Below are 26929 nucleotides of genomic sequence, written 5' to 3' on the forward strand. Positions count from 1 at the left end.
TGTTTAGCAACAACTGCCTAACACATGTGCTCAAAATCACGACTCAACAACTCAATGACAAGTTCATGTGTGTCGAATCCTATAATCTTTTGTAATTACTAGCCTTGCCAGAAAATCCCTGCTGTCGCATGAATTAAAAAATTGAATTGTTTTAAATTTCTAGCATATGTACTGCTTTTTTATTCTTGTCTGAAAAATAAAGATAAAAAGATGAATGATGTCATTAATTCTAAGTTACCACTGGAAGGAGGCAGCAATGAACGTTCAGTAAAAGGTATGGGCAGCAGGGAGTGGAGAAAGAACTCATCAGGTTTCTTTGGCGAGATGTTTGAAGAGAGGATAAGTTTCGATGGCAATTAAGAGTCGCAGAGTGCCTTACTGCGTTGATTAAGTGGCTCAAATAGACATTGATTCTATATTTGATGCAATGGCGTGGAAAATGATATATTTCTTTTTAAAGTAATATTTTTGTTTTTTCTCTGTTTGTTTCTAGGTTGTCAGGTATGGTGAGGCACATTTACCTAAAAGTTTAAGTAGGAGTGGAAACAACCAATATTATTATGGCTGACAAAAGATGGCCGGGGGGCCTCTCTACGAAGAGGCTCGCTCGGCCAATCCTCCTGGTGCATGCCCTGGATCTAGGACATATTGTTTTTAAAATCAAAAAGCTCATAAATTTATCATGAACAAATTTTTTATACCAAAAAAGAAAAACAATTTTGTACATAATGATGTTATTTATTCTACTGTTGTAAAATATTCATACTATGTAAAAATGATTTTTTTTTTAATAAAATCAGAAAATTTTTTCCAGGGATTCCTTCATTTCTATGCACCTCAGTAACTAATAGCCTCCATCATTTGAACTTTACAAAGAATCTAATGTGAGCGATGGATAACCTTGTGTCCTTGATTCTAAAGGCACACATCGGCAGTGAAATGCCCAAACCATGTATTTTGTTGGCAGTGATTGGCTTGAAAATTTAACGAAATATTTTTCACGTGGAGAGGGATGATCACTAAAGCTTTTAAGAGTTGATGAGTAGTTTTCTATTTGAATAATAAAAAATGACAGGAAATCTGAAATGCTACTAATCAAGATGTACAAGGTTTGAGAGTTTCACGCTCAATATATTTCTATTTATTAACCAACCGATGGATCCATTGCAAACTTTAACCACCATAAAAATAAAATATATATTTTTTGAAGATAATAGCTCAAGCACCACAATGAGCACATTGGCAAAGTCTGTAATTCACTTCTTATCTTACAAGCTATAGGAAATTTGAGCACATCCAGCTTTCTGCTTCAAAAAGTATAATGCAACAAAGAAATAATTCAATACTTATGAGACAACTCAGTTTCATGATACTTTACATAACTTATAATGGCTTCCATTATACGATGCAGTTTCTCAGATAAAAACAAACAACAAAGGTACTTCATTTAACTCCAAGCAATTCGAAAAGCAGAAAATTAAAGATGTTGCATATAAGATGTTTGTTACATCATTTCTTCTGAGTGGAGAACCAGTATTAAATAGAGAAGGCAACTTTGCGTTTGGAGTGGAAGAGTGAAACCAGGGTGACTCATCTTGTATCAAATTCTAACTTGACCATACTGTATTATTTTAAGAGGAAAGCTCAGAAAATATGGAAATTTCATACACTGATTGTTCAGTAATGACTCCTTTTGTCACTTTCTAAATCTGCCTTGCTAAGGAAGAATGCTATATGAGCCTTCAGACGTTGCCAAATTTCCTTTCATAAAATGTTTCTTTTTGAGGAGTGTTGCGAATATTTTTCAGTGAATTTTATTCGTAATCATATCTAAATTACCTTACGATTTCAAAAGAAAATATTCCTAATACTTCTCAAAAATGTCAGAAAATTTGGCAGCTCTCAAATGTTCACACGGCGTTTACCTCTAGCACAACAGAAATGTGCTCATTGGGATTTTTGAGTCACCATCCACAAGAAACAACTCTGCTTTCACATTAGCTGAAGTTTACCTAAAAGCTCAAAAATTATATTTATCCCTCACCACGTCAAAAAATTTCTTGCCTGCTTATGATTATTATTATTTTTTTTTTTCTTTCTTTCTTTTTTTCTTAAATTCAATTTTCGCCATAAAAGAAGCTGAAATAATTCTTCCTCTTGCAGCTTTTCAAATTCACTTTGGTAATGGCTACTTAATCAACAGCTGTTCAGAAAATAAAATTTGGCAAGACCGTCTTGGACTCAAAAAGTCCAAAATCAGCCCATCCCAGACCAGAATCCTGATCCCTAAGGTTGGGTGACACACCACTCATAATAAAATAAATGTTAAGTCTCTTAATTGATGACATCTTTAGTGTCAAAACGTTTTACTAACATTGGCAATAAAGTATCATTTCCCGAAAACGATCAGATTTAATGAAATTGGTGAAACACACACCAGTTTTTTTGATTCCATTTGGTAAAAAGAAAAAAATGGACCAAAAAAAATTAAGCTGGGTTTTATTAAATACTTATTTTTATTTTTTCATATTCTTTAACAACATTTCTCCAATTCTATTTTTCGCTATATTTGAGAATGAGGTTTCACCATAAATAAATAGAGGACACGATTAGGGTGGAATTTTTCTGCCAAAACCCATTCAAAAAGCATGGTAGCAAAGCTTTGAGTTATCCTCTCTCTCAGAACTTAGACATTTAACTTGTTAGTACAGTGTCTGCCATGCTGATTGCATCAACTGAAACTGAATGATTAAGTGAACGTTACACTGGTTGTTTTGACCAGGATGCAGTCGCACACATTAAACGCTCCATTAGGGCCAGAGGATCAGAGCTGTGTACAGCTCTTGACTAGCGTGGCCTCAAATGGAGAACCCACAAATGAACTTTTCTAGAGGGAGGGGGGAGGGGGTGAAACGCACTTGCGTTGAAAGAAATATGTGCCCAAGATACCATGATAGGCAAAGTGTTACATTTTTAAATACGAAATACAGTTAAGTCTATTTATCATTAGGGGAAAAATCCTATTATGATAGTGAAGGCTACAATAGAGCAAAGGAGAAAGTAAAAAATCACAGTGAAAGCAGTCTTTACCTTATTAAAATGAAATTGAATTAACCTAGAGGTTTTCTTCGAGAATCTCATTTGGATTGATGCCATAATACAGTTTCGAGCCTTTCACATAAGCCCATGACATTCTTTTGCTAGTGAATGCTATCCCAACATCACCATTTTTGGCAATTGTTATTGCACCTGCTTCGCCGCCAACGCGCTTAGTCATACCTTCAACAGCAAGTCGAGTTGCCTCCTGAGCACCCGTACCTGCAACAATAAAAATTATAAAAATAATAAAAAAATATACGACAATAACAAAAGTGGATTTAATGAATATATAAGGTAAGATGAATGATTACAAAATTATTGATTTTTTTCATGCTGTCAAATCAGAGGAAAATATGTTATAATACATCAGCATTAATAGTTCATAGACATTGTTTGTTCCCTTAATTTTGCAAAACTGTACACTATCTAAAATTACATGAGGATCAAATTAACATATGATCTTTCCTTTTGTCTTAGAGCACTCTTACCTACCTACATCACCATTTCTATCCTTATGACGCAATATTTTGTGTAGCATATCCAATTATTGCAGGTTCTTTTAGTATTTTTTCTGCAAAAACTTTAACAAATCCATTGCATTATTATAACATTGCACATCATTGGCTTTTTCTAAAGTCCATGGTCATATATTACTTATCCCTGACATAGAGATTCAATATAACAATAAAACATTACACCGAGGCAAGGAATTTGCAACACTGCAAAACAAGATCCTTGCTTTGCAATTTTCTCCGTGGAAATGTACATCATGAAAACTGTTAATTATCAGATTTTCTGGCTGTAACTTGAATAAAATATTTTAGATGGAGAGAAACTGACCTGCTTCCAGGTAAGCAAGGATTCGTTGCGAGACATTATATCTCAAAATGGATTCACCATTTCCAGTTGCTGATACAGTTCCAATGTTATCATCACAATATCCTCCGCTTCCTGGAATTGGAGTATCACCCACACGTCCTGTTAATTTCCCGTTCATTCCTCCGGTTGAAGTACATGAAACCATATGCCCGTTGCTATCGATACCAATGGCCCCCACTGTTCCAGGTATCTCAGTTGCTGCCGAGGATATTTTCTTATTTTTAAAATTTTCCAAAGCTTGTAAAGATGCCGGTGTAATAAGTTCTTCATCAGGTACAAAAGGTATTCCATTTTGATGGGCAAAAGCGGTTGCACTTTCAAAGCCAAGAATTGAGTGAGGTAAGTCCATGACAAGTTTGGCTACACTTATGGGATGCGCAACATTGGTAATACCTGTTACACTTCCTAGAAAAAAGTATAAAGGAAAGGTTTAAAAAAAGGAGGAAAATAAAATGAATGAATGACCATAAGTGAAAAAGCAAAGGAATTGGAATGCCAAAAAATAGGACAGACTGGCAGAGAGAAACAGCAAAAACACAATGAGAACAATACTGCAGTGAGCCTGCAGGGCCAGCAAGTTTTTACCAAAATCAAGACGTTACAAGTCTCAGAGCACCAGAAAATACCCTTATTATTAATATGTATCATCCTACTGCACGGATTTCATAACTTAGGAGATTTGTTTAGGGGATTTTGAGATTGAAACAAGAAGATTCATTAGGCTTTCACCTGTTCCTAGTATATCTTTTGGAAACGTTCCTCAACATTACTGAAATATTACTAACGTAACATTCTTGAAACGTTCTTAGTGCAACAGCAGAAAAAAAAAAAAAAAAAAAAAAAAAAAATTGTTCCTGAAAAATTCAATATTATTTAGGGTACTGGTTGTCATTGAAAGAGAAAACAATTGAAAATTGGAGTCCATGGAACTTTCAGCCTTCACTAAAATATTTGAAGGGCTAAATAAAAGAGAACTTTTGGACAAGGCAGCATTCGGCAGATTGCATTCCAAAAGCTCCATTCAGAAAAGGCTTCGAGGTACTCCAAAACTGTCTAATCCCAAGATATACATCTTCCAATTAATGTACGAATATATTGAGCCTGAAACCTTAATTTTCTGCAGCAGACAATGGAAAATTTGCATGAGAAAATGTTATTGTTCCTTATGAAAGTCCTTGATGAACTAGGTCCCCAGTATTATTTTACACAATTTTTCCAATTTGGGAAATTGAAGCAGAATGGATTTTGGTATTGTCTGGGGTACTGGTTGTCATTTGAAAAAGGGAAATGGAAAATTGAAGTCCCTAATCTCTACATATATCCGATACATCCCTAAATACATCTTTCAATTAATGTAAGGATACATTGAGCCCAAAACCTCAATTATCTGAGAGAAAATCTGCCACCTTCAGAAAGCATGTGGCAGCATTTTTCATTCAAACATATGTATTTGAGCAGAAAATATTATTTTGTCACAACTTCTTCAATAATTGTGCATAGTTCAATTTAGAAACCGAGGAGATTTTCGACTTTAATTCACACAGGCCTTACAATTTGTGAATGAAATTCATCAAATTTCAGACACCTGAAAATTCTCCATTCAATCTCACGTCACAAATACTTACTACTTATTTGGAGCACTGCTATTTGTATTCTAAAACAGAATGAAAAAAACTCTCTATAAACTTCACTAAATATTTGGGATACAATTTCACCCAGGCCACTTTCCTATTTGCTAGTTACTCTTGGGTGCATGGAGAAGACACATGAAGCTCCTTTTAAATTGTGACTTGTAATCACATTTTGGAAAATACTTACCAACTTTCATATGTTCTCCTTCCATTACTAACGCTTCCATTTGAACTTTGCCATCTACGGTCAGAACAGACCCTTTTCCTGGAAGAGAAAAAAAAAACGATTTTCAAAAAAAACTGGGATATTTAGATCACATGAAGCATAATAGACAATAATGGGTCAGTTGTCCTAGTCTCAATATTTATATGATTTCAGATTACAGACCAGAAAATAATAATGAGATCTGTCCAAATACCAAGTTTCTAGGTTCAATATTAATAGAAATATCGTCCATCAAAAAACATGATGTATGATATCATCCACCGCGATGGTGCATACCCACCATGTTTTCTTTCACCTAGGTTTCATTTAAGTCAATCAACCAGTGCAAATGTGTGTACATATTTTTAATTGATTAATCCAAGGAAACCTCTTGAATTAATCAAATTGGAGAAAACTATGAGTGGTACTGCTGAGGTGACATCATACACAGTGTTTTTCAAATGGCAATATCTTCGTAAATATTCGTCGTAGGAACTAGGCGTTTGGACACATCTTATTATTTTTTGGTAATTTATAACCTTATCCCATTAGAATTAATTTCTGTGACTAGCCGCAACTAGTTATTGCTGATATGAAAAGTTTCTCAAGAGGAGCAATAGAAGTCTTCCAACAAAAAACTAAGATATTATGATCATATGAGGAAAAAAAAATGTTGTTTTCACCAAGTAAAGAAAATTAGCCAGTCCTAACACAAGATTAAAAATTTCATCACTTGTTTCCACTAATTCTGCTGCTTAATTAATGAAAGAGTTCCATTCCAAATTCTGGTCCATTCAATCTCTAGGGTATAAATTCAATGCAAGAAGTAATGTTTATTGAGACATTCCATTTACTTGTAATGTTACTGTACTTTGCAATGAAAATGAACAAAATAACGAAAACCTAATCTTTGTGTATCATTGTGTCCCATATCTACAAAATGATGAAACCTGACCTGCATTGAAGATGGGGTCATCTTCCATCATTTCAACTGCAGCGATTGTAGCACTTAGGACACACCCCGTGTTGCGAAGAACCTCATAACCTTTACGAGCTACTTTTCGAATGGATATCAACTTAATAGCCGCTCTCTCATCCGACACGTACCCAGCTCCTCCATGAACTAAAATGATTGGCTCCATGATCACAATGAAACTTTGAAAGAGAGAAAAATTATGGATAAATTCAGAGTTGATTATAAACATTGTATAGATAAAAAAATAAGAAATGAGACGCAAAGCTGCCTTGGTATCTATCGTAGAGAATTTTTATGATAGTACTCAGTTCATTTTTCCGGTTTTTCCTGAAGAAACGGGTGCAAGTAGTCTCATAGCTGATCATGATACAACTTACTCAGCGAAGCAATCCTAACCCTAACTATTTGATAGTTTAAAAAGAAACAAAAAATATTAACTATTATTAGTTTTTTTTTAATGACTATTTTTCAGAGTATAAAAACAAAAAGCTTTGCACCCAAAAGATAATTTCTAATAATTGACTAAAATAAATCTGTGATGGAAAAAATTATGTTGAACTGCATATTACTGGATGTTAGCAGTGATTGCATGGTTGGTGGTGAAAAACACGATGGAGATATCTAAAAACAATTAAAACTAATAATTAATTCCCCTGGTGATAGAAAAATAAACCACAAACCGGACAAATAAAATCCCCAATAAATTAAGGTGCAACGTCGGCTTGTATCTTACGTTGGAGAAAAGGCCAAGAAAGAGTAGTACCTAGAAGTAAGAATGTGTCTTTCTTGAGGAGATGACTGGAGCCAATTATTTTAGAAAATGGAGGAGTATAGTTACATCATGCAGCATTTCTCAGCTGAAGTCCTGGTAATCGATGAGTATATACATTCACATTTTCTCTCGTTTCATAAAATAATTTACAGCAGGTGCTTAGTTGGATATTCGTTCGTTCGTAAAATTCTGAAAAAATGAGCTTCACCAGCTAACTAATCTCAGACGAATTTGTGAGGACAGAATCCAGAAGTTCTTGCTATGTTTAATGCGTGAGAGACATGAGATATTTCAAGAGCTCTATCCCTGCAGCCCAAACTGTGAGGGAACATTTCTAAAGTTGATGAAATCGTGTCAAAGAAAATTTGGTGATCAGAAAGCGTTCTACACAATGAAAAATTTGGTGAAAGACAAAATTATTTGGTTTCATTGGACTTGGAATTTTTAGAATCTAGGTATGAAAAGAAAAGTTAGGGTATAGATGCTGCTGTTTGAAAAAAAATGTGGCATCTACTTTGTATGTCCAAGGCCAATAGTAAGAATTCCGAAACTGGGTAATTAGGTACTCACTGTTAGAATCCCTGATATCATCTCTCAAAAAGTTAATCTTAAAAATGAGAACAAAAAAGAAAGAAAACTATACTTTCTGAATGTTTATCGATCGAAAAGAATAGTAAACGAAATTGAGGCCCATCACAAATGAGGTATGTGCATGCCATTTTTTAAAACATTAAAAAAATAATGATGATTTTATAGATGACTTGTTTAACCGTTTAATTTGCATGAAAATCGAACTTGAAAATTTAATTGTGATCCACAGCACCATGACAAAATTTTTAAACGCTGCAAGACTCAATGTACTTTGAATCAACAAAATTAAAAATTAATTTTCATGCTTGAGAATGACAAATGGACTTAAGAAATTTGAGCTCACCCTTTCGAGAAGGCTCTAGGTCTAGGTTCAAACAAAGTCACATCAAACTGAAGATAATGACAGGGTTTTTTTAGTGTGGAAATGACAGTAAATAAAATTGATTATAACCTAATAAAAATACAAATTTGACGAATTTAACATCATGGAAGGAAGTGTTTTCATAGGAGAAATTGAAGGCAAAAAAAAATAAATAAAAAATAACTAGGGTTAAGCATCTTTTGGGGTAACTAAACAATTGAAGCGAACTACTTATTTTTCCGTAAGTGAGCTTAATGAGCCTCATCAATCCTTCCTTAAAATTTTATTCTGTACTTAACTTTTTATAGAACTTTTTTTTTTTTAAATTGGAACAAGTGGCAAAACACTTTTTATCAATTAAGTAACATGTTCAATCTTTGCAGAATATTTAAGAAACACAGAAGAAATAGTTGGTATAATAACTTTAGAGGGGTTCTCATTACCCTGCGTGATTGCACTCTCTAGTACTGAGGACTGTCGTAGAATGAAAATGAAGCAGTACCTGCATTAAACTCAGGATCAGCTTCCATGACCTCAACTGCAGCAACAGTAGCATCAAGAATGGAGCCACCGCTTTGCACAACTTGATGTCCTTTAATAGCTGCTGCTCTAACACCCCTTAAACATCTCGATATATCTGCATATGTATAGTTTCCTGCTCCTCCATGAACTACAATGATTGGCTCAATCATGTTTAAATCTTCCAGATCTTTTGGTGTCAAATATACTACCTCAGCGTCGTCTGGAAACTCTTCACTGTGATTTGATGGCGATGACTTTTTAGACTTCCTGGACTTCCTGTTAGATGAAACTACCGGTTTCAATCCAAGATCTTCTATTGATGCATTGATGGGCAATTGATAATGGCAATTATTTGAAGTGTCACTGAAATGAAGACAAGACAAACACTAAAAAGATAAATGAATTAAATTGCTATTATTACAGTACAGATCTTTAAAGAATGGAAGAGATTTCCAATTCCAGATGAGGGCCCTATACTTCAATAACAATGAGCAAAACATGAGATGTTTACAGTTCTTTTGACTCCATTCAAGGCACAGCTTTGGGAATATCTAATGAAAATAAGCGAGGAGGTTTAGATGATTATTCAATCAATTTGGACGACAGAGATAAGATAATAAGCCCCAACTATGTAAATAATTATTTCTATGATATCAGTTAAGTGAGTATGATAGTATGATGTGATGTTGTCCCACTTCTCAGGTATTGTCAACAGGTAATTAACTCAGTTATTTAAGGTTTGTACATATATTCACTGCGGTTGGTACATACTTTATGAGATTGAAAATGTTCTATTCATTTTCATTCAAGTATTTAAAAATGTTTTTCCAATGTTGGTTTATTTTCACAACATACTTTTGCAAAAAGAAACCTGGGAAAAAAGGGGGAAGAATAGAGGAATGAAGAATGATTAAAAATCTCATACAATCCTTGACTCCTAAAAACTTCCTGGTGTGCGAAATATTCTTGGATTTCAAACAACCTGAAATAGGTTTGAATGGAATCTACGTTTGCAAAAAATTACATAAGATAGAGCAGACAACGAACTAGAGAATAAATAGAAGTATTGCATATTGAGTTATCTTTTGACAAAACATTTTGGGGGAAAATGAACACAAAAAGAACTTACATGAGCTCAGAGCCGTCTTCAGAGATATAGTAATCGCAAGGGTCCTTAGTCTTGTCGGTAAAATGTTCTGTGCTTAAATTTTCTGGCTTTTTATTGAATGAGGGCACTGCCTCCAGAGACAACCGAACCCGGTTTGAATCCCTTCTGAAATATTTTTCATCAAAGTGATCACTGCACACTTTTAAATTTCTATGCATATAATGGACTCCCTTTCTATCAAGATCGTCCTGTCTGTTAAGAACTTGGGCCCACAATACGGCTCTGAAAAAAATAAGCTTTTTTAAACATTTGTTCAATCAAAATTTCACCTGCAAGTAAAGGAGCAAATAAAACGTACAGAATAGCAGAATAGCAGATTAACTCTTAAAGTTAGAAACATACCTGCTAAAATGTTTAGAATTTACCTGCTACATATTGTACTTAATGTTTCAAAATCAGACAGACTGTCAAAACTGAAAACCCAAGCGATGTGATTTGTAACTCGTTTTTGGGTTGTTACTGAGTAGAAAAGCTATCCTACAATACTAAAATGATTGCAGATACACAAACAACTTTTACAACAAAACTCGGTCAAGAAATTTCTTCAGCACTCTATTTTGTAGCACTGGAATGGAGATATTAAAATGCAGGATGTAAGTAAGTAACAATTGTTGGAGTTTGGTGATACTTCGTAAAAATTATGATGTCTATCACATACGGTAAAAGTTTCTGCTGAGTTTGCATCATGAAAAGTTGAAAATAGGCTCATCTTGATACCTAAGAGCCTTCTTTAAAATGGAGATGTTGCTGTGCGTCAGCTGCGATACAAACAAGTTGACTCTCATCAGTGGGACGTGACTAATAATAGTCACGTCCCATTGGTGAGATTTATAAAATGCATTTTTCTGCATTTGCAAAATTCATTTTTCTGCATTTGTGAAATGCATTTTTCTGCATTTGTGAAATGCATTTTTCTGCATTTGTGAAATGCATTTTTCTGCATTTGTGAAATGCATTTTTCTGCATTTGTAAAATGCATTTTTCTGCATTTGTAAAATGCATTTTTCTGCATTTGTAAAATGCAATGCAAACGCTACAGGCAACAAGTGCTGAAATCGAAAAATTTCAACTTCAGCACACTACATAACTTATCAGTCCTGTCACATGAGCTGCCCACAGTCTTTCATGAAGCTTCTCTGCGTCAAAAGCATTGACGAGTAGGTTTCCCTTGTGGTAGTCCTATACGCATCCAAGTAAAACATCGCAACTGATGCACGACAATGCATCTATTAGAAACAAGGCTTGATAATTAGACCGCATTTGAAAGAAAGGAACCAAGCCACATCAGCTATTTCCAAATTTAGCTGGGCAGTTAAATTTGTTCCGAGACAGCTTTTGTGCGGATTCCTGTGAAAATTTTAGGGAATTTGCTTCGTGCTAAGGAGAAAATTCACTGAAATTTGCACAAAACTTCGCACAACAGTTTTCATGTATAAAATTAAATTTGGCAATAACTGATGTGGCTTGGTTCCTTTCTGCTTAACGCAGCCCAATTAAAAGGCAAAAGTAAGTTTATTTGCATCATAAACTCCCATAACAGTTAAAAAATGTAGTATTGTGAAAATAACACCGAACAGCAACATCTATGATACATTCCATTATATTGTTGTAGAGCAAAATCTACCTTGACAGGTTAAATGATTTGACCACTAAACAAATTTTCGTTCGTCAACTGTTGACGAAATCCGTAAACAGTTTACAGAATATGTCATCAAAACAAATTTACGTTCTCTGGATGTGATTAAATGGGCTTGGCCTAGCTTTTCCCACCAAAACGCCCCTACTTAAATGTAATTTAATTTTCATCAACAGCTTCCGGTTATGTAAACATTTTTCGGACCACGTTGTCAAACCTGTTGACAATTCTGGTTGAGAGAGTGAAACCAGTCCAGTCAGGACAGGTCACTAGGCTCTGATTGGTTGAGAGAAATACCAACTTAGTTTGCACGCAAGACAACTATTTACGTCCTTTTTGTCAACAGTTGACAAACGAAAATTTGCTTATAGTTTCCTGACTGTTGAGTTATAGGAGTTCACAAGCAACGTATATGACAGCATTCAATCCTACATTGAAGATTCTCAAAGCAATTTTGATAGTCAGATTGAAACTTTTCAAAATTATAAACCTCTTATGACTAACCTTTCATAATCTTTCGGAAATCGGAAAAAGGACTTGTAAGGATGTCTAACGCTGTTGTTGCTACAACAGGAGGCAGCACACCACGCAGCACCCCGTAAGGTCTTATGTTTCAATGGTCTTAGGGCCATTATGAAAAGATGTATGCATTTATCTTACTTGCAGTTATAGTTCCAACTTCGCACTTAGGTGATGGAGTAGGTATGGAGTGATTTCAAGAGGCTGAAAGATACTTAGAGAACTGGGACTGGCCAGGACTGGCGGAGAAGAAAAGTGGCAGGATTGTTATTGTTTTGAAACTTCCTTATTCTTCTTCCTACACTGTTAGGCATTACCACCATGACAAATAAAGCACCATGTTCCATGTTTCACGTTTCTGGTTGGGGTTGCTCTGAAGTGCTCGCAAAGTATCTTAGATTTTCAACTTAAAGTTATTTCTCCTTCTGAGACTTGCGTAAAAATGATTAGAGAATCATTAAGCATGTATATGTTATGTAGGGGCAGGGAGATATTTAGAGGGTCAGGTTAGGCAGGGTAAGTTATGTTTTGCTGTTTTGGTTTTATGAAGTGACGTCATTTCGCAGCGTAAACAATATCATAACCTTTAAATTTCGATGTTTACTTTTTGCAGGCAAAGACCCCCTCGGAATGAGCAGGCAAGATGGCTGCGTGGCGCGACGGGAACTCAGAGCAGTTCGAGCACTCTCTAACCAATACCTACTCTAACCCATCCTATCATCTGCCGTCTCCCCACCTTGTCCATCCACATAATCATGTTTCCAATAATGTAAAATGAATCAGTGAGTTCGGAAACACTCCAACACGGGTTTTTTTTCGATTTTCACTTTTTTACGGTTTAGTAACACTTAGGGATAAGTAGAAGCATCTGCACGCAAAAGGATATTTCGAAATTGCAATCGGAAGTGCTCGAAACGGCGACAGGAAAAGGGAAGAATCGAAGAATTTCATTGGAAATACCAATTTTTGGCCGATCAAGGGAAACGGGCGACTATCCGATGCGGTTTTCTTTTTTCGGTTCAGTATACCTTGTGCCAACAAGTTATATAAATATTCAAGCGTTATTCAGGTCAAAAAATATAAATTTTTCAGGGCAGACTATGAAAAATCAGTATCTGAAACTTGGTGCGTTAAAGTCTCTAGAGTACTTCTTGCGTCCTTTGGCACCAAAAAAGTTTTTCTTAAACTAACTTCTTCGCCCGCTGCGAAGTTTTAGGTGTTTCCTGAAAATTTTTTTTTTCCGAGTTGGTGTATTTTCGAACTCACTGATTCAAATGTCATCTTAGGTACCTAATGCTATATTTATGCTCCCATATTTCACCCCTTGATGCCTGACTGGTAAAATTCACCACTTTTTGGATCGTTATGTACTTTTGTAGGTATAAGTTATCAAAAGCAGAAATGTGCAAAGATATTTTTTTAGCAAATTTTTCAAGAAATATGCTAAGTGCCTCGTTACCTTTAACAGGATGTTTCCCAGAAGTTGTACCATTGTGCCACAAAAAAAATTTATAAATTTGTGCGAATGCTGAGTTAAATTTTTAGCTTGATGGTTCATCTTCACATGGAAATATTTTTGGTAGAATTACAAATTCCACAATGAAAGTCTAGCAACACAGCTAACTTAGCAAAAGCCCTCATATTTCTTGAAGTCAGGAGAGGGTAATATTTCTCCCCCCTCCTCCTAACTAGTTCCCCCAATGCTCCTGAAAACATCTCTGCTGAGCGCAAAAATCCTCAAACTCATCCCTCATCATCTGGCATCCCCATGGCTCAGATATAAATGAAGCCCCTCCCCCCCTTATTTTCCATCAAAATTCAAAATGTAAGTAGGTACGTTTAGAATTTGATTTCAATGCCTCAGAACGCTGCGGGACCCCCACACAAGCTTGTGATTTCTCCAGATATGCTAAAGATTTTCCCTCCTTAGGTAATCCTTAAATTATATCAGAAAAATGTCTTGCCAAAGAATTTTGAGAATTGCCCTGGTTAGTACTTGGTTTGAACTCTTTTAGAAATTTAATCCCGATCAAAAAGGTCAATTCCCTGAGCTGAGCAGTTTAATTTTTCTCCGAGAGTGAAATTTGTGCTTGGCGCCATTATGTGATGTGCAAAGAATTAGAGTCCCTTAAGAATAGAGGAGAGGAGAGAGCAACAGGAGTATAATCATGGAGTCCGAGCGAGCTTCATGCACGCTCCACCAGCTACTCCCGCTCTGTGATCGCCTGCTCATTCGTAGGGGGTCTTTGCCTGCAAAAACGCTCAATCTTAAATTTCATGTAGCATTGCTCTTATCAGCACATGGATTTTTTTGTTTTCGGCGAGACAGACAGTGCAGTTTGTCAGTGATTTCCATTTATTTTTCGTTCGAGCTCTGTTACATCCACAATGTCATAGTTCCAGTTCCCTTTGATAACTGTTCAAAAGAATTCGTAATTTGATCGAAGAAACGGAGAGAAATGTAGGTTGGTCGGAAACTCAGTCAGTGTCCTAGCTTACCTGGTCTTTAGTCAGAATATAATTTTTTCATCACTTCATCGAAATTAGTATGTTGCCTGTCATCTGTGATCAAAACTCATTTTCTATTTCACCCTATAATTTTCCGTGAAATCATTTCTTCTCTTCAAAGTGCACTTCTGTAAGTTCGCAGTTATGAGTTTTTCTCAGTTAAAAGAAACCATCGAAGAAGGGGACACCGTTATTCTCTACTTAAACCCTCTTAATCTACACTCAATCGAAGTCAAACCTGAAATCCCAAACAAACATGATGAACTTGTTGACAACGTCTTTCAAACGAAATATGGAGCTTTAAAGATAAAAGGTCTAATTGGTCAAAAGTTCGGTTCCAAAGTTAGTTTGTCGAAAGGATGGGCATATGTATTGCATCCAACTCCTGAATTGTGGACATTGACCTTACCACATCGAACTCAAATCATTTACAGTGCAGACATCAGCATGATAATATTTCAATTGGATTTGAAACCAGGTTGCATTGTCATTGAGTCAGGTAATTACAATTATTTCATATGATTTTTCTCCCTTTATTTTTTGGATCTACGGCATTGAAAATGTCTGGCTGCAGCAAATGATCACTTGCTCCCAGAAACGTATCTTCCCTGTTCGCCACCACCTTCCGTAACGTCTCTATGAGGTCATCCTGCGTCAATTCAAGATAGTCTAGAACCTTGACCTCTCCAACTTTGTAAATACTTTTGTAGGTATGGGTGAATTCTCTGTATGCAAGAATGTGAAATGAAAGAAAATATCAAAGAATCTTGAGTCTTTTGAGCAACCCCCTCTGGCGAGACATTAAGGGGTATAAAAATAGAAATTGTAGTAATATTTATATTGAGGAGGCAATAACAGAGGCCTAAGAGTGATGTGCACAAAATTTTTTAATCTATCTCAAATCAATTAAAAATCACTTAGTCTTTCAACATGACATTGAGTGCCATTTTTGAGAACCAAGGCACAAATAATTTTTTTATTCCCTTTAGTTTAATGCTAAAGCTATAGATATTATGTGTCCTTACAGCTGTGTTTGACTTTGTTCTGAAATTGTTACTTTGAATTTCAACAATAAATGATCAATTGTCAAATTAACATCAATTAATTAATTATTTTATTGTTATTTTTTTATCTCTTGTCAGCAATTAGCCGTTCAACATTGAAAACTGAATTGAACGTATTTCTACAATAACAGAACTATGTGCAGGTGGATAAGATGGGGTGTGCTCGTGGGGGGGGCCCGTGCTTCTTATGGGCCATAAGAATGAATGGGAAATATAAAGCGCCAGTGATGGAGCCGCTGCCGCGCTCACTCATTAACTCATGAGCCCTGTCCACAACGCTCTAGACACATGCCCACGGCTCATGCATTTTGCACATAGTTCCGTTCGACAGAACATGAAATCCCACTTCTCCAATTCAGTAAATGAAACTGTGAGCCAACTAAGTGCGGAACTCATGAGCCGTCGGTATATGTCCAGAGAGTTGTGGCAAGGGATCATGAGTTAACAAGGGAGCGCGGCGGCGGCTCCGTCACTGGCGCTGTATATTTCTTATTCATTCATTTGGCCTGAGCACTAATGAGCACACCCCATCTCTTCCACCTGCAAGTAGCTCTGTTTGATAGAAATATGTCCAATTAGCAATTGGCTCAGCTCGTGTTCAACTCATCTTATCTTAAAGCGCTATTGTGATGCTACCATCAAGTGTAGGTTTTAACTCGGCATTCCTCCCTTTTATTTCAGGAACAGGAAGTGGCTCCTTAACACATGCATTGGCTCGCACAGTCTCGCCCAATGGTACGGTGCATACTTTTGATTTCCATAAACAACGAGCAGCCATAGCCGAAGCAGAATTTGCTGGTCACAAAATTGATTCTGTTGTTAAATCCTATCATAGAGACGTTTGTCAGTTGGGGTTCGGACCTGATTTGGATTCTCTTGCAGATGCAGTATTTTTAGATTTGCCTCTTCCTTGGACAGTAGTGCCTCATGCCGTGAAAGTGATCAAAAAGTCAGGTAAGAAATTTTCTCCCTTCCTTAGTTTTCCCTATTGTTTTTATTCGCTGAAACAGAAATCTTGATTGTCCGGCTACATGTGATGAATGGCCAGTTTGGATCATGAAAAATCTTGATTGCTCAGAAAGTTGCTGTTACTGTTCGCTGACGTTTCATCTACCTTAAATTTTCATTTCCCTCTCAAAGTCATTAGAATAAAGCTCTAGTGATGGAACACCATTACAGTCACTTTCTCTCTCAATTATTCTTTTTCTTATTCATGACCCTGTGATTAAAATAACAAGTCAATTGATGGAAATCAGTGACTGGTAAATTTGCATGAAAAAAACTGAAGGGCATTGAGTCATATAGTATGATGTCTGGATAATTATTGAGGTATTAGGTACAGTTATTAGGTATTGCAACAAAGGTATTATAGTTTATTACCATTCATGTACGTATTTGACAGACATTTTCAGCTATTTCTCATGATTATTTTTGAAAATTTGCTTTACTTATTTAGTTTTCGTGGTACCACGGCTACTTTGTAAACAAGTATTTTTGAAGATGAGTTCACATCTTAAAATTTTCTCTCTCTACCAAACTTGAGTCATAACAAAATTCTGAACTATCATCCAACAATTCCAGTCTGAATCTTTCGTTTGAAAAACTTATGTATCTCGTGTCTCAAAAACTTTGCATTAAATTCAGGATAAATATTACCTAATTAAAATGATCGAGCTTGCTACCCAATATAAATTACTTATTTAAAAAGAATTTTGAAAATAATTACGTTTTGAGGAGAGACATAAAAATCGTTACTTCTCCGTTTTATTCACCCAAGTAACAATTTTTCAACGCAGAAAATCGCAATAAAGTCTCGACATGTTGCGGCATAATCGGTATAATATTCCGATATTTCTTCGATGAAGTTGCAATATTCAGACAATTTATGGACGATTTCCCGCGATTTCAGACGATTAATCGCGAAATGCAGCGCGGTGAAATTCCGATATCATCGCGAGGTTTTGCAGAAAAAACACCGGGTTAAGTCTCTTTGCGGCACCTATCCCAAATTCGCCGAAAAAGCGGTTTTTTGAGATGTTACAACATTTTACAGAAACTGCGAATTTTTACGACGTTGCAAAATTTTAAAACGTTAACAGATTTTCAGCAAACATGCGATTATTTCGGCTATACTGCTAATATTCAGAAAAACGGCTTTTCACAATTTTGCAAAATGTCAAAATCGCGAATTTTGGCTGTGTTACAAAACAACTACAACTTCCAGTGACATTTCAGCACCAACACTGCTTTTTTGGGGAGAAGTGGTTCTCTCAGAAGAGATTTTGAAAGATGTCTCCGGTGATTTCTGAGGACCATTACAATGAAAAAGTGCACCCGGTGTAACTCGCATGTAGATGCCACTGCTTTGTGCAGTTTTTGGATTATAGCCACGAATGGAGGGGATAGAACGGTGTTCAATTTTATCCAAGTGCTTCCTGATGTGACACTCGGTCTCCACTGATTCACCAGATAGTTGCGTCACTATTTCATCATCAGAATCTTCTTCTAAACTCAAAGATGGTTTGATGCGTGTTTTTCCTTTATTTTTCTTTCGAACCTCCTCTTCACTTGAGCTTCTATTAGACGAACGAATGTACTGCGATTTTTTTTTTCTTAGCAGCTCTCTTCCTTTGAGCTCTCTTTCAGATCATTTATTTATTATTTATCTAATCGATTTATTTGCATAGTTTAAAACGGTAAATTTTCAAATTAACAACCAGTAGTACTCTAATACGCCCGCCAGGGTTCTCAGGTGTACCCATATCAGTATTTGCGCTGAATTTAAGAATAAAAAAGTATGTGTGCTGAACATTCTCGATGATAATGTAGCAAACGGCACATTTATATCCGTATTTTTCCTGAGATCCTATCACTTCATAAAGTTTCAGCACTTTTTGGCTTTGAGCTGATTGGATTTTAAAGGTTCTTTGTTAATTTTATGAAATTTGACCCGGGAACACGAAAGTATTTAATATTAAATTTATCAGTTGTAAATAATCGGGTAATTAATTGAATCGAAAGACATTCGTTTAATCGATTGATTGATCCCCAATAGGAAAACCCATGACTATACAGACCTCTCGTGTGCAGCAGATATGAATCGAGACATGCGAAAAGGGCGGAAGTCCAAAAAGTCAATTTTTCAGGAGGAGCAAAAAACTTCCTGTAGGACAAACAATTCGAAAAAAAAAAAAAAAAAAACGAAAAATATTTCCTATCGCGGAAGGCTCGTCCCGATTGTTCAAATGAGAATTGAATCTCCTATACAAATTTCGAACCTGCTTTTTCGGGAATTTTTTAGTTTTGATTTGGACTTCCGCCCTTTTAACACATGGACTTCCGCCCTTTCCGCAATTGGGGAAAAATTGATCGCAAAAAAAAAAAAAAACCCCCAAAAAAAAACCAAACCACCAAGTCCAAGACTTCCGCTCTTTTGCATGTCACCAATATTCATTGGTGGATCCAACAAATTGGCAACATTGTCTTTTCTCCATTAAAACCTATGAAAATGTATCGATTCTGAGAGGGGCCAGGTGCTCCAACAAGAATCGATACTTTAGCATAGGGTTAAATGGAGGAAAATCGGTGTTGCCAAATTGCTGTATCCGCTTCTGCCAATATTTCCCTTCCCTATTAATCAACGTTAAAATGATGGACTTCCGCCGTTCTTCGCAGAGTCGATGTATATATATATTAGAGGAGTCCACCAATGCAAAAAAGTCGATTTTGAAAAATTTGGACTTCCGCCCTTTTTGCATGTCTCGATTCATATGTTCAGAGGTTTTGGCCCAAATATACCGCCCATTAAACTGTATTGACGCAGGGAAAATATGAGTTTACTCATGAACATGGAAGGCGAAAACCTAGGACCTAATCGTAGAGTCGCAAGACCTCCGAGTTGAGCCAGGGGCAACCTCACTGAGAAATGAATAAATGCGCTATCGCAATGGAAAAGAAGGCAGAACGGGGAAAGAACAGAAAACTATCACCTCCCGAGGAAACCATTCGCGCCACCTCGGCCTCGAACGTACGATGGATGCCATTTTTGAGCCATGCGCATTTATCTTGCTCCCGCCTTTAATTTCCGCGCAAATTGCAGGTGTTCCGCCGCTGCCGTTCAAATTTCGGCCCCGGGGACATCTCGAAGTCAGGGAGCGCTCGAGCTTTTCCTATGCGTCGCGGGTAAAGTATCGAAATTCGATAGATCGAAAACCGCCGTATCGTATCATTGCGCAAGGCAGTCCCATCTGAGGCAAATCGGTGAATCCCATTCAAAATCGTCGACTGTACCTAGAGATTAAGTTATGTGCAAAACACAGGATCCCGATAAATGGTTGATTTGAAATGAAGGTGTAGGTATTTATTCAGCGAGGGGGGTGGCAGGGGGGAGGAGGGGAGGACTCGGTAGCCGATCTGGAGTAAGTAAGAGCTTGGAGCTTACAATTTACCGATGCTTATCTCTCTGGGAAACGGAGAGCCGTATCATTACAGGAGCTCCTGGAATTCGCTTATGAACCCGCCCGCCTCCCTAGATCTGTCGACGGCTTATGAATCAAAATCGGAATCAGTTAACTGTTAAAGGGTGCTCATCACCGATTCCAGCCCACCAAACCTACTTAACGTCCAACCCGTCATTATCAACCCTCCCCTTGCTTTCTTGGCTCTGCCTTTGCTGGGAGAATCCATCCGCCCTCTCAGACTGTTTTCATTTTCAGCGAGCTCATATTTCGACATCCTACACTGCTTTCGGGTTTTCAGTCCGGTTTTGGTTCTCCCAAAAAAGTGTGGCAATTAAACGAGTTTAAACCAAAATCACAAAATCTGTCGTTATCTTGGTGTATTTTCTATGGAGCAGCTGTCATCATCGTGTCCTCAATGTTAAGCATACCCAAAACTAAAATACAATTTTGAAAGGTTCCATAGCTTTATCAGGTTGATTAAATTATTTGACCTACTTTTATTCCTCGGTCCTGGTTGTTAAATTGGTGTAGTTCAGACTATGATCATTTTGGACTTTTCAGTCCATCATCAGGTCGATACATCAATAGCGATCAAGAACGCGAATTCGTCGAATAATTCAAATGTAAAAACACGTAATAACCGCACAGATCACATTGCCAATAAAATACAATGGACCGAAGTGCATCAGTAACTGAAGAAAATCACACCAATTATGACTAATTAAATATTTCCCAATTTTGGTATAATTTCAGCAGCGTACAGCAAAAGGGTCGTAACTAATTTTTTCAACTTAGAGACGTACCACTAGTGAATTGCTCAGCGGGCTCCATCGCCTTCCTTTCGAATGTCAATTTTTAAATTTTTTTATGTCGCGTCCGACGTCAGCTACCCTCGTCAATTTTTTCGTTTGTATGGACCCCTTCCTAAGAATATTGAGAATGTGAACAATTCTCCTTTTCTTCTAATTATTTTAAAAATGTTTCTTACGAACGTTTTACTTTAATAACTCGTTATTGTGTTTCTGATGAAGATGATACATCGGCATCATGAAAAATTATCGAAGAGGCAACTATCTATAGTCGCTGAGGAAGGAAGTTGTCTCCCTCATACGTACATGCTCAAAGTTAATTTTTTGCTTAAAATTAGAGAATACTGTCGGAAAAACGAAAGGAAATCAAACCAAATATCTTGCGAAAACGATGATCAGGCCTTCTTTTGAGAGTCTAATGTCACAGGCGATTTGCAACGTCGTAAGTCGTAATGCGTGGTTTGGTTATTCACCTTCGCCATTGAATGTCTTCAGTTGTCCTCAGTCTTGCAGCCGATGGATGTGGGAAAGGAGGCAAAGGTCATCACAGCGCCTGCATGCAACTATTCGTGCTCCATGGATGTGCGTGTTGCATAAAAAAAAATTGAAGGCGCTCTGGATTTTCTTGCTCGCACCGAACTGCGCGCAATGCGTTCCGTGCGCTGCACGTTGCGGCACACCGTTACTTTAACAACTACAGGGTTGGCGAAACTAACGACCAAGAATATCACTCCTTGATGCTGTAGAGACCACCCGCCACATTTTACTTTTCTGAACGATAATTGATCAACGTCATTTGACTACATTTTTTGTGTGTATGTATTTTTTTCTGAGGTTAAAGTTTAGTAAAGGGGCCGTCCCTAAATAATTGAGGAGCATTCCGGAAAAGGGGCACACACGCGTATGTGCCCTTTTTTCGGAAATGGCAGAAACGGATTCCTCGCATCCTAATGTACCAATGTCCCGAGTTTCAGCTTAATTGATCAATTTTTGGAGCTAAGAGACCAAGTTTTGTGAGGCTAAGTCAGGCGTAGTTCATCTTTTCGCCCCTGGGTACGGTCGCCGCGACGCGACGTTGAGGAGATAGCGCGCAGGGCGCAGGCAGGCGGTGATGGGTACTGATATAAGTAAGGATCCCTCATTACAGATGTATCGCACTGATTCTACTAATCAATGCAACATCATCGGGTTGCAGTGATTGTCTACGTGTTTTACCGGTGACACGTGAAATTCTGTAATTATTAATAATTCAATTTTTAATGGTCTCTTGTGGGTTTTAATTTTTTGATTTTTTCGCGTGTTTTGCTGTCTTTTTTATGAACGATGATCGAAAATGATCCACCCGCACGTTCGCGATCGAAATTATGATTTATTTTCGTTTAGAAACTCGTCAAAGTCTTGAAAATTTAGCTTTGAAAGCCAAAACCTATAACCACCGGTCCATCTCCGGAAAAAGGGCACATAACGGAAAATTTTAAAAAAAATCCTCCCACAAGACTGAAAGAAGAGTAAGTTTTACCAATGGTCATTATTCATTCTAGGGTGTATGGACGTTGATATGGGTGCCCTAGTTCCGATGTATGTCATCATCAGCGCCCAGAAAGTAGGAATGAAAACATCAAATGCGTTTCTCTCACAACTTGTTCTTTCGGTATATGCCCTTTTTCCGGAAAGCTCCTCAATTGTATTTAGCAAATGGGTGGTTTTTATACGAGGATTAAGAATAAACAAGTGGTTAGAAATGAAAACAAAATAATATGAACTAAGCAAAACGATAATCCGGGTATCGGAACTTGGCTGCTTTTGAAAACGCCTTCAAATGCAGCGTGATACCTCACGCATTCTGGAGAGTTCAAATAGTTGTATCATTGCGCCGCGCCGTAAGAATGTGTCGGAAGATTAAAGTGGAAATAGCCTTCATGCACGCTGACCTTTTCGATTTTCGTTCACATTTTTGCAGTCATGAATGCATAGCTTAAGTGCGCTTCAGCTAGAATTGTATTTCACAATTGGGTGGTTTTTATACGAGGATTAAGAATAAACAAGTGGTTAGAAATGAAAACAAAATAATATGAACTAAGCAAAACGATAATCCGGGTATCGGAACTTGGCTGCTTTTGAAAACGCCTTCAAATGCAGCGTGATACCTCACGCATTCTGGAGAGTTCAAATAGTTGTATCATTGCGCCGCGCCGTAAGAATGTAACGGAAGATTACAATTGAAATAGCCTCCATGCACGCTGGCTTTTTCGATTTCCTTCGACATTTTTGCAGTTGTGATTGCAAAGCTGAATTGCGCTCCAGCTAGATTTGTATTTAGCAAATGGGTGGTTTTTATACGAGGATTAAGAATAAACAAGTGGTTAGAAATAAAAACAAAATAATATGAACTATGCAAAACGATAATCCGGGTATCGGAACTTGGCTGTTTTTGAAAACGCATTCAAGTGCGGCGTGATACCTCACGCATTCCGGACAGTTCAAATAGTTGTAAAGGAAAATCTTGTCAAAGAAAATCCCCGAAACGGTCATTTTTGGACCACCGGGTGCACCCATACATAACTGGCGCCAAAATCAGATGTAGGAATTTAGTTGAAATCATCACTTCTTTTTTGTGTCAGGAATAGGTATTCTTTATTTTAAAATGAAGTCAAATTACTAGATGAATCCAGAGGGGCGCTGGGGGCTTATGCGTCCCCGGTCGCCCGAAAGAATAGTAGGAAGAAAAAAGGAATGGATAAAGAAGGAAGAAACTGAGGAAAGAAGAGGGAAGAACGCTTAAATTTCGTAATTATATTTATGATGTAATTGACGCGAAGTGCATATCAGATGGTTTAACCAGAGTTGCCATAGTCAGGGAACACTTGAAAAACCGGGAAATGTCACCATTTTTTAAAAGGTCAGGGGAAATCTGGAAACATCCGGGAAAATGACAAAAATGTCAGGGAATATCGTTCAGTCACCTTTGTTAGCCTTATCGAATGGGTTTGACGTCTCGAATTACAAACTTTGCCTGAAAACTATTTCTAACAATGTATTCTTAACAATCTAGCAATTGTTCAATCGTCAGGGAATTCCACTAAAACATGTCAGAGAAATCAGGAAAACGTCAGGGAATTTAAGAGTGCAAATTCTGTGGTAATTCTCTAATTAAAATTTTGAAAATTCTTTAGGGGAGCCTCGAACCCTTGTTACGCCCCCAGCCCGTTCAAAGTGTCCGGACCCGCCCATGAAATAACTCAATTACGATTTCTAACGGGCCGAGATCCCTTTTTCAAATACATCGTCTCCAGATATATATCGACGGTGAAACTACGAAACCACGTATCTCGGTTTGCGACGTCGCAGACTTCCTGTCATACTTTATTTTTTAAATGAAAAACTACTTAACGTCCAGTCTTGAAAATTTTTGTGATTTTTCCTCATCGTGCGGAGAAAATTCTGTGAAAATTTCAAGGAATGATATTGATTTGGTCTACTTCAAAAAAATAAAATGCGAGCGTAGATTTTTAAACACCGCAAACGAGATACGTGGTTTGGTAGTTTCACCGTCGATATGCATTCTATACGAGCTAGTTGGGCCCGTTCGGGGATTCATCGGAGTTCTCGACGGCGGCGCCGGGCCGGCGTCGTAATGCACGTAATTAATTCGGCCAGAGCGGACTTTGAGCAAAATATGAGGAGATTTATGACCGATGGGAAAGGCACAAACGAGGAGGGAGCACGCTACAGGCTCCGGTGGGTGGCCATTGCTAACGATCAGCCTAATTGTCGCTGACTACCAAAGAGAAGTGCCGCCTTTGATCCGGGTTACACGTTCCCCAACGCTCCGCCCGCTCCGAAAACCGCCCACCTCCCGCAGGATCCTCGTTCGAGATACGCGGTTCTTGCGGATCCGCACCCGCAAAATCTATTGTTGCTCATTACACTCGAATATCCAGATTTCGATTCCCGCTCGTCCGCCGAGCCAATCGCCGCTCAGCATCGGTCTCGTTCTCACGCGCCTCCCCCTCCTCCCGCAGCCCCCCCCCCCCTTTTTAATCTGGAGCCTATCATTCATATCGCTGGGGTTCTCAAGCTCCAGCCCCCGGCAACATCTATCATAGGCGTAATAACAGATTTTCAAAAAGGGAGAGCGGGCCGAGGGATAAAACAACGCAACGCAGAGACGAGGATCGGCATTACGTGGCTTTCTGCGTCGGCGAATCGCAATGCGCGGTTCTCGGGGAACGTTGCTCCCTATCATTGGTTTCTTTTTTCTAATGTAAGGTGCTTTCAAAAGGAATTGACATCATAGAGAAGCAATAAAATGCATGGGTTACAAGGCCAAGTAACAATACTGCCTATCTACAAACTGAAAATTTTGCAGGACGACGAGAAAACATATCGCATTTTTTGTAATTTTGAGGTTGGATCTGCAATTTTTTCACGCGTTACAGCGTCAGTACACCGCCCCCTTGTATAATTGAAAAAAAACTCCAGCTTGCGTCTTTTATACTGTAGAATGCGGTAAAGTCGCTAACTCGTTTCCGCTGAAATGGACATTCAGGCGGTGTTGTCATTTCTTAGCCCTCGAAAAGTCATAGTTTTTCGTCGAGGTAGTTCATCATTTTTGAAAAGTTGTCTCGTTCTCACGGGCCTCCCCCTCCCCCCCTCCCCCCCCTCCCCTCCCCCCCGCCTTCTCCCCCCGCCTTATCCCCCCGCCCCCTCCTTCCGCAGCCCCATTTTAATCTGGAGCCTAGCATTCATTTTACGGGGATGCTCAAGCTCCAGCCCCCGGCAGCATCTATCATAATAACCAGTGGCGTGGCGTAAATAATCGATTATCGATATCTCGCCGTTTGAAGCTATGGTAAAGAATCGATTACTAAGGTGTTCGCTGCGAACACCCTGATAATCGATCTTTTTTCATAGGTTTAAATGGCATCACAATCGATGTATCGCAATTCACGCCACGCCCATGATAATAACAGATTTTCGAAAGAGTAAAGCAGACCGAGGGATACAAAACAACACAGCGACAAGAATCGGTATTACGTGTTTTTCTACGTCGGAGAATCGGAATGCGCAGTTTTCGAGGACGTTGGCTGTTGTTTTCGAACGGTGCCTACCTAATCGTTGGCTGTTGTTTTCGAATGTAAGATGCGCTTTCAGGAATTGACTTAATAGGGAAACAATAAAATATGTGGGTAATATGCCTGATATTTTAAATTCAACTCACCTCAGAAATACACAGAACGTTTCGGATCATCCAGGGTGTCTACAAGTCCGGAATTTCCGGATACAGTACTGATTTTTTTTGAAATTTTAGAACCGAAGAAAATTGTCGCCGTGTATTTCAAAATGCTTTAAAATTTGGTTCCTTGTCGATTCGGCAGTTTCGAGGGTAAGGCACTAACGCTTCACGGAAAAAATTAAATTTCTGACTTAACAATTCAAGTGCTAAAAAAAGTGACTGCAACGTTTCAACGTAGATTTTACAACAAAAAAATGCTACTTTAACCACTATCGTAAGCTAATTGAAGTACGGGGGTGGTTGAAGTAGCATTTTTTTGTCGTAAAATCTACATTGAAACATTGCAGTCATTTTTTTTTAGCAATTGAATTGTTAAATCAGCAATCTAATTTTTTTCTGTGTTACTATGTAACAACTGCACAAGTCGATAGTTTTTCACTTTCTAGATTTTTCAAGCGAAGTTTAGTCCTGTGAATGGAGTACTCGAGTTGAA

General features: G+C 37.7%; 3 protein-coding genes across 6 annotated transcripts in view; 2 read left to right on the top strand and 1 right to left on the bottom strand.

The window, feature by feature from the left end:
• Positions 1-2418, top strand: part of LOC109036577 (protein eva-1 homolog C) — a 441562-nt gene extending 439144 nt beyond the window's left edge. For all 3 annotated transcript variants that reach the window (XM_019050891.2, XM_019050893.2, XM_019050892.2), the window contains one exon: positions 494-2418. In XM_019050891.2, coding sequence (XP_018906436.2) covers positions 494-568 — 75 coding nt within the window. In that variant the 3' untranslated portion in view covers positions 569-2418. The remainder of the gene's footprint in view (positions 1-493) is intronic.
• Positions 2419-2497: 79 nt separating this feature from the next.
• On the bottom strand, positions 2498-12662 carry LOC109036580 (isoaspartyl peptidase/L-asparaginase). Of its 2 annotated transcripts, none has more exons than XM_019050896.2 (6): positions 12501-12662; positions 10166-10426; positions 9017-9399; positions 5797-5874; positions 3940-4383; positions 2498-3318 (listed from the first exon to the last, which is right to left on the bottom strand). In XM_019050896.2, the coding sequence occupies exons 2-6, from the start codon at positions 10360-10362 to the stop codon at positions 3116-3118; spliced, it is 1305 nt and encodes a 434-aa protein (XP_018906441.1). In that variant the 5' UTR covers positions 10363-10426; positions 12501-12662; the 3' UTR covers positions 2498-3115. The 2 variants fall into 2 exon arrangements, with proteins under 2 accessions (XP_018906441.1, XP_018906440.2); XM_019050895.2 differs by having other exon boundaries at positions 12345-12620.
• Positions 10783-26929, top strand: part of Trmt61 (tRNA methyltransferase 61) — a 38180-nt gene continuing 22033 nt past the window's right edge. The window contains exons 1-3 of the mRNA XM_019050897.2: positions 10783-10801; positions 15003-15366; positions 16613-16885. Coding sequence (XP_018906442.1) covers positions 15012-15366; positions 16613-16885 — 628 coding nt within the window. The 5' untranslated portion in view covers positions 10783-10801; positions 15003-15011. The remainder of the gene's footprint in view (positions 10802-15002; positions 15367-16612; positions 16886-26929) is intronic.

The sequence above is a fragment of the Bemisia tabaci genome, chromosome 5 (assembly GCF_918797505.1).
Source record: "Bemisia tabaci chromosome 5, PGI_BMITA_v3".
In the NCBI taxonomy this organism is placed as follows: domain Eukaryota; kingdom Metazoa; phylum Arthropoda; class Insecta; order Hemiptera; family Aleyrodidae; genus Bemisia; species Bemisia tabaci.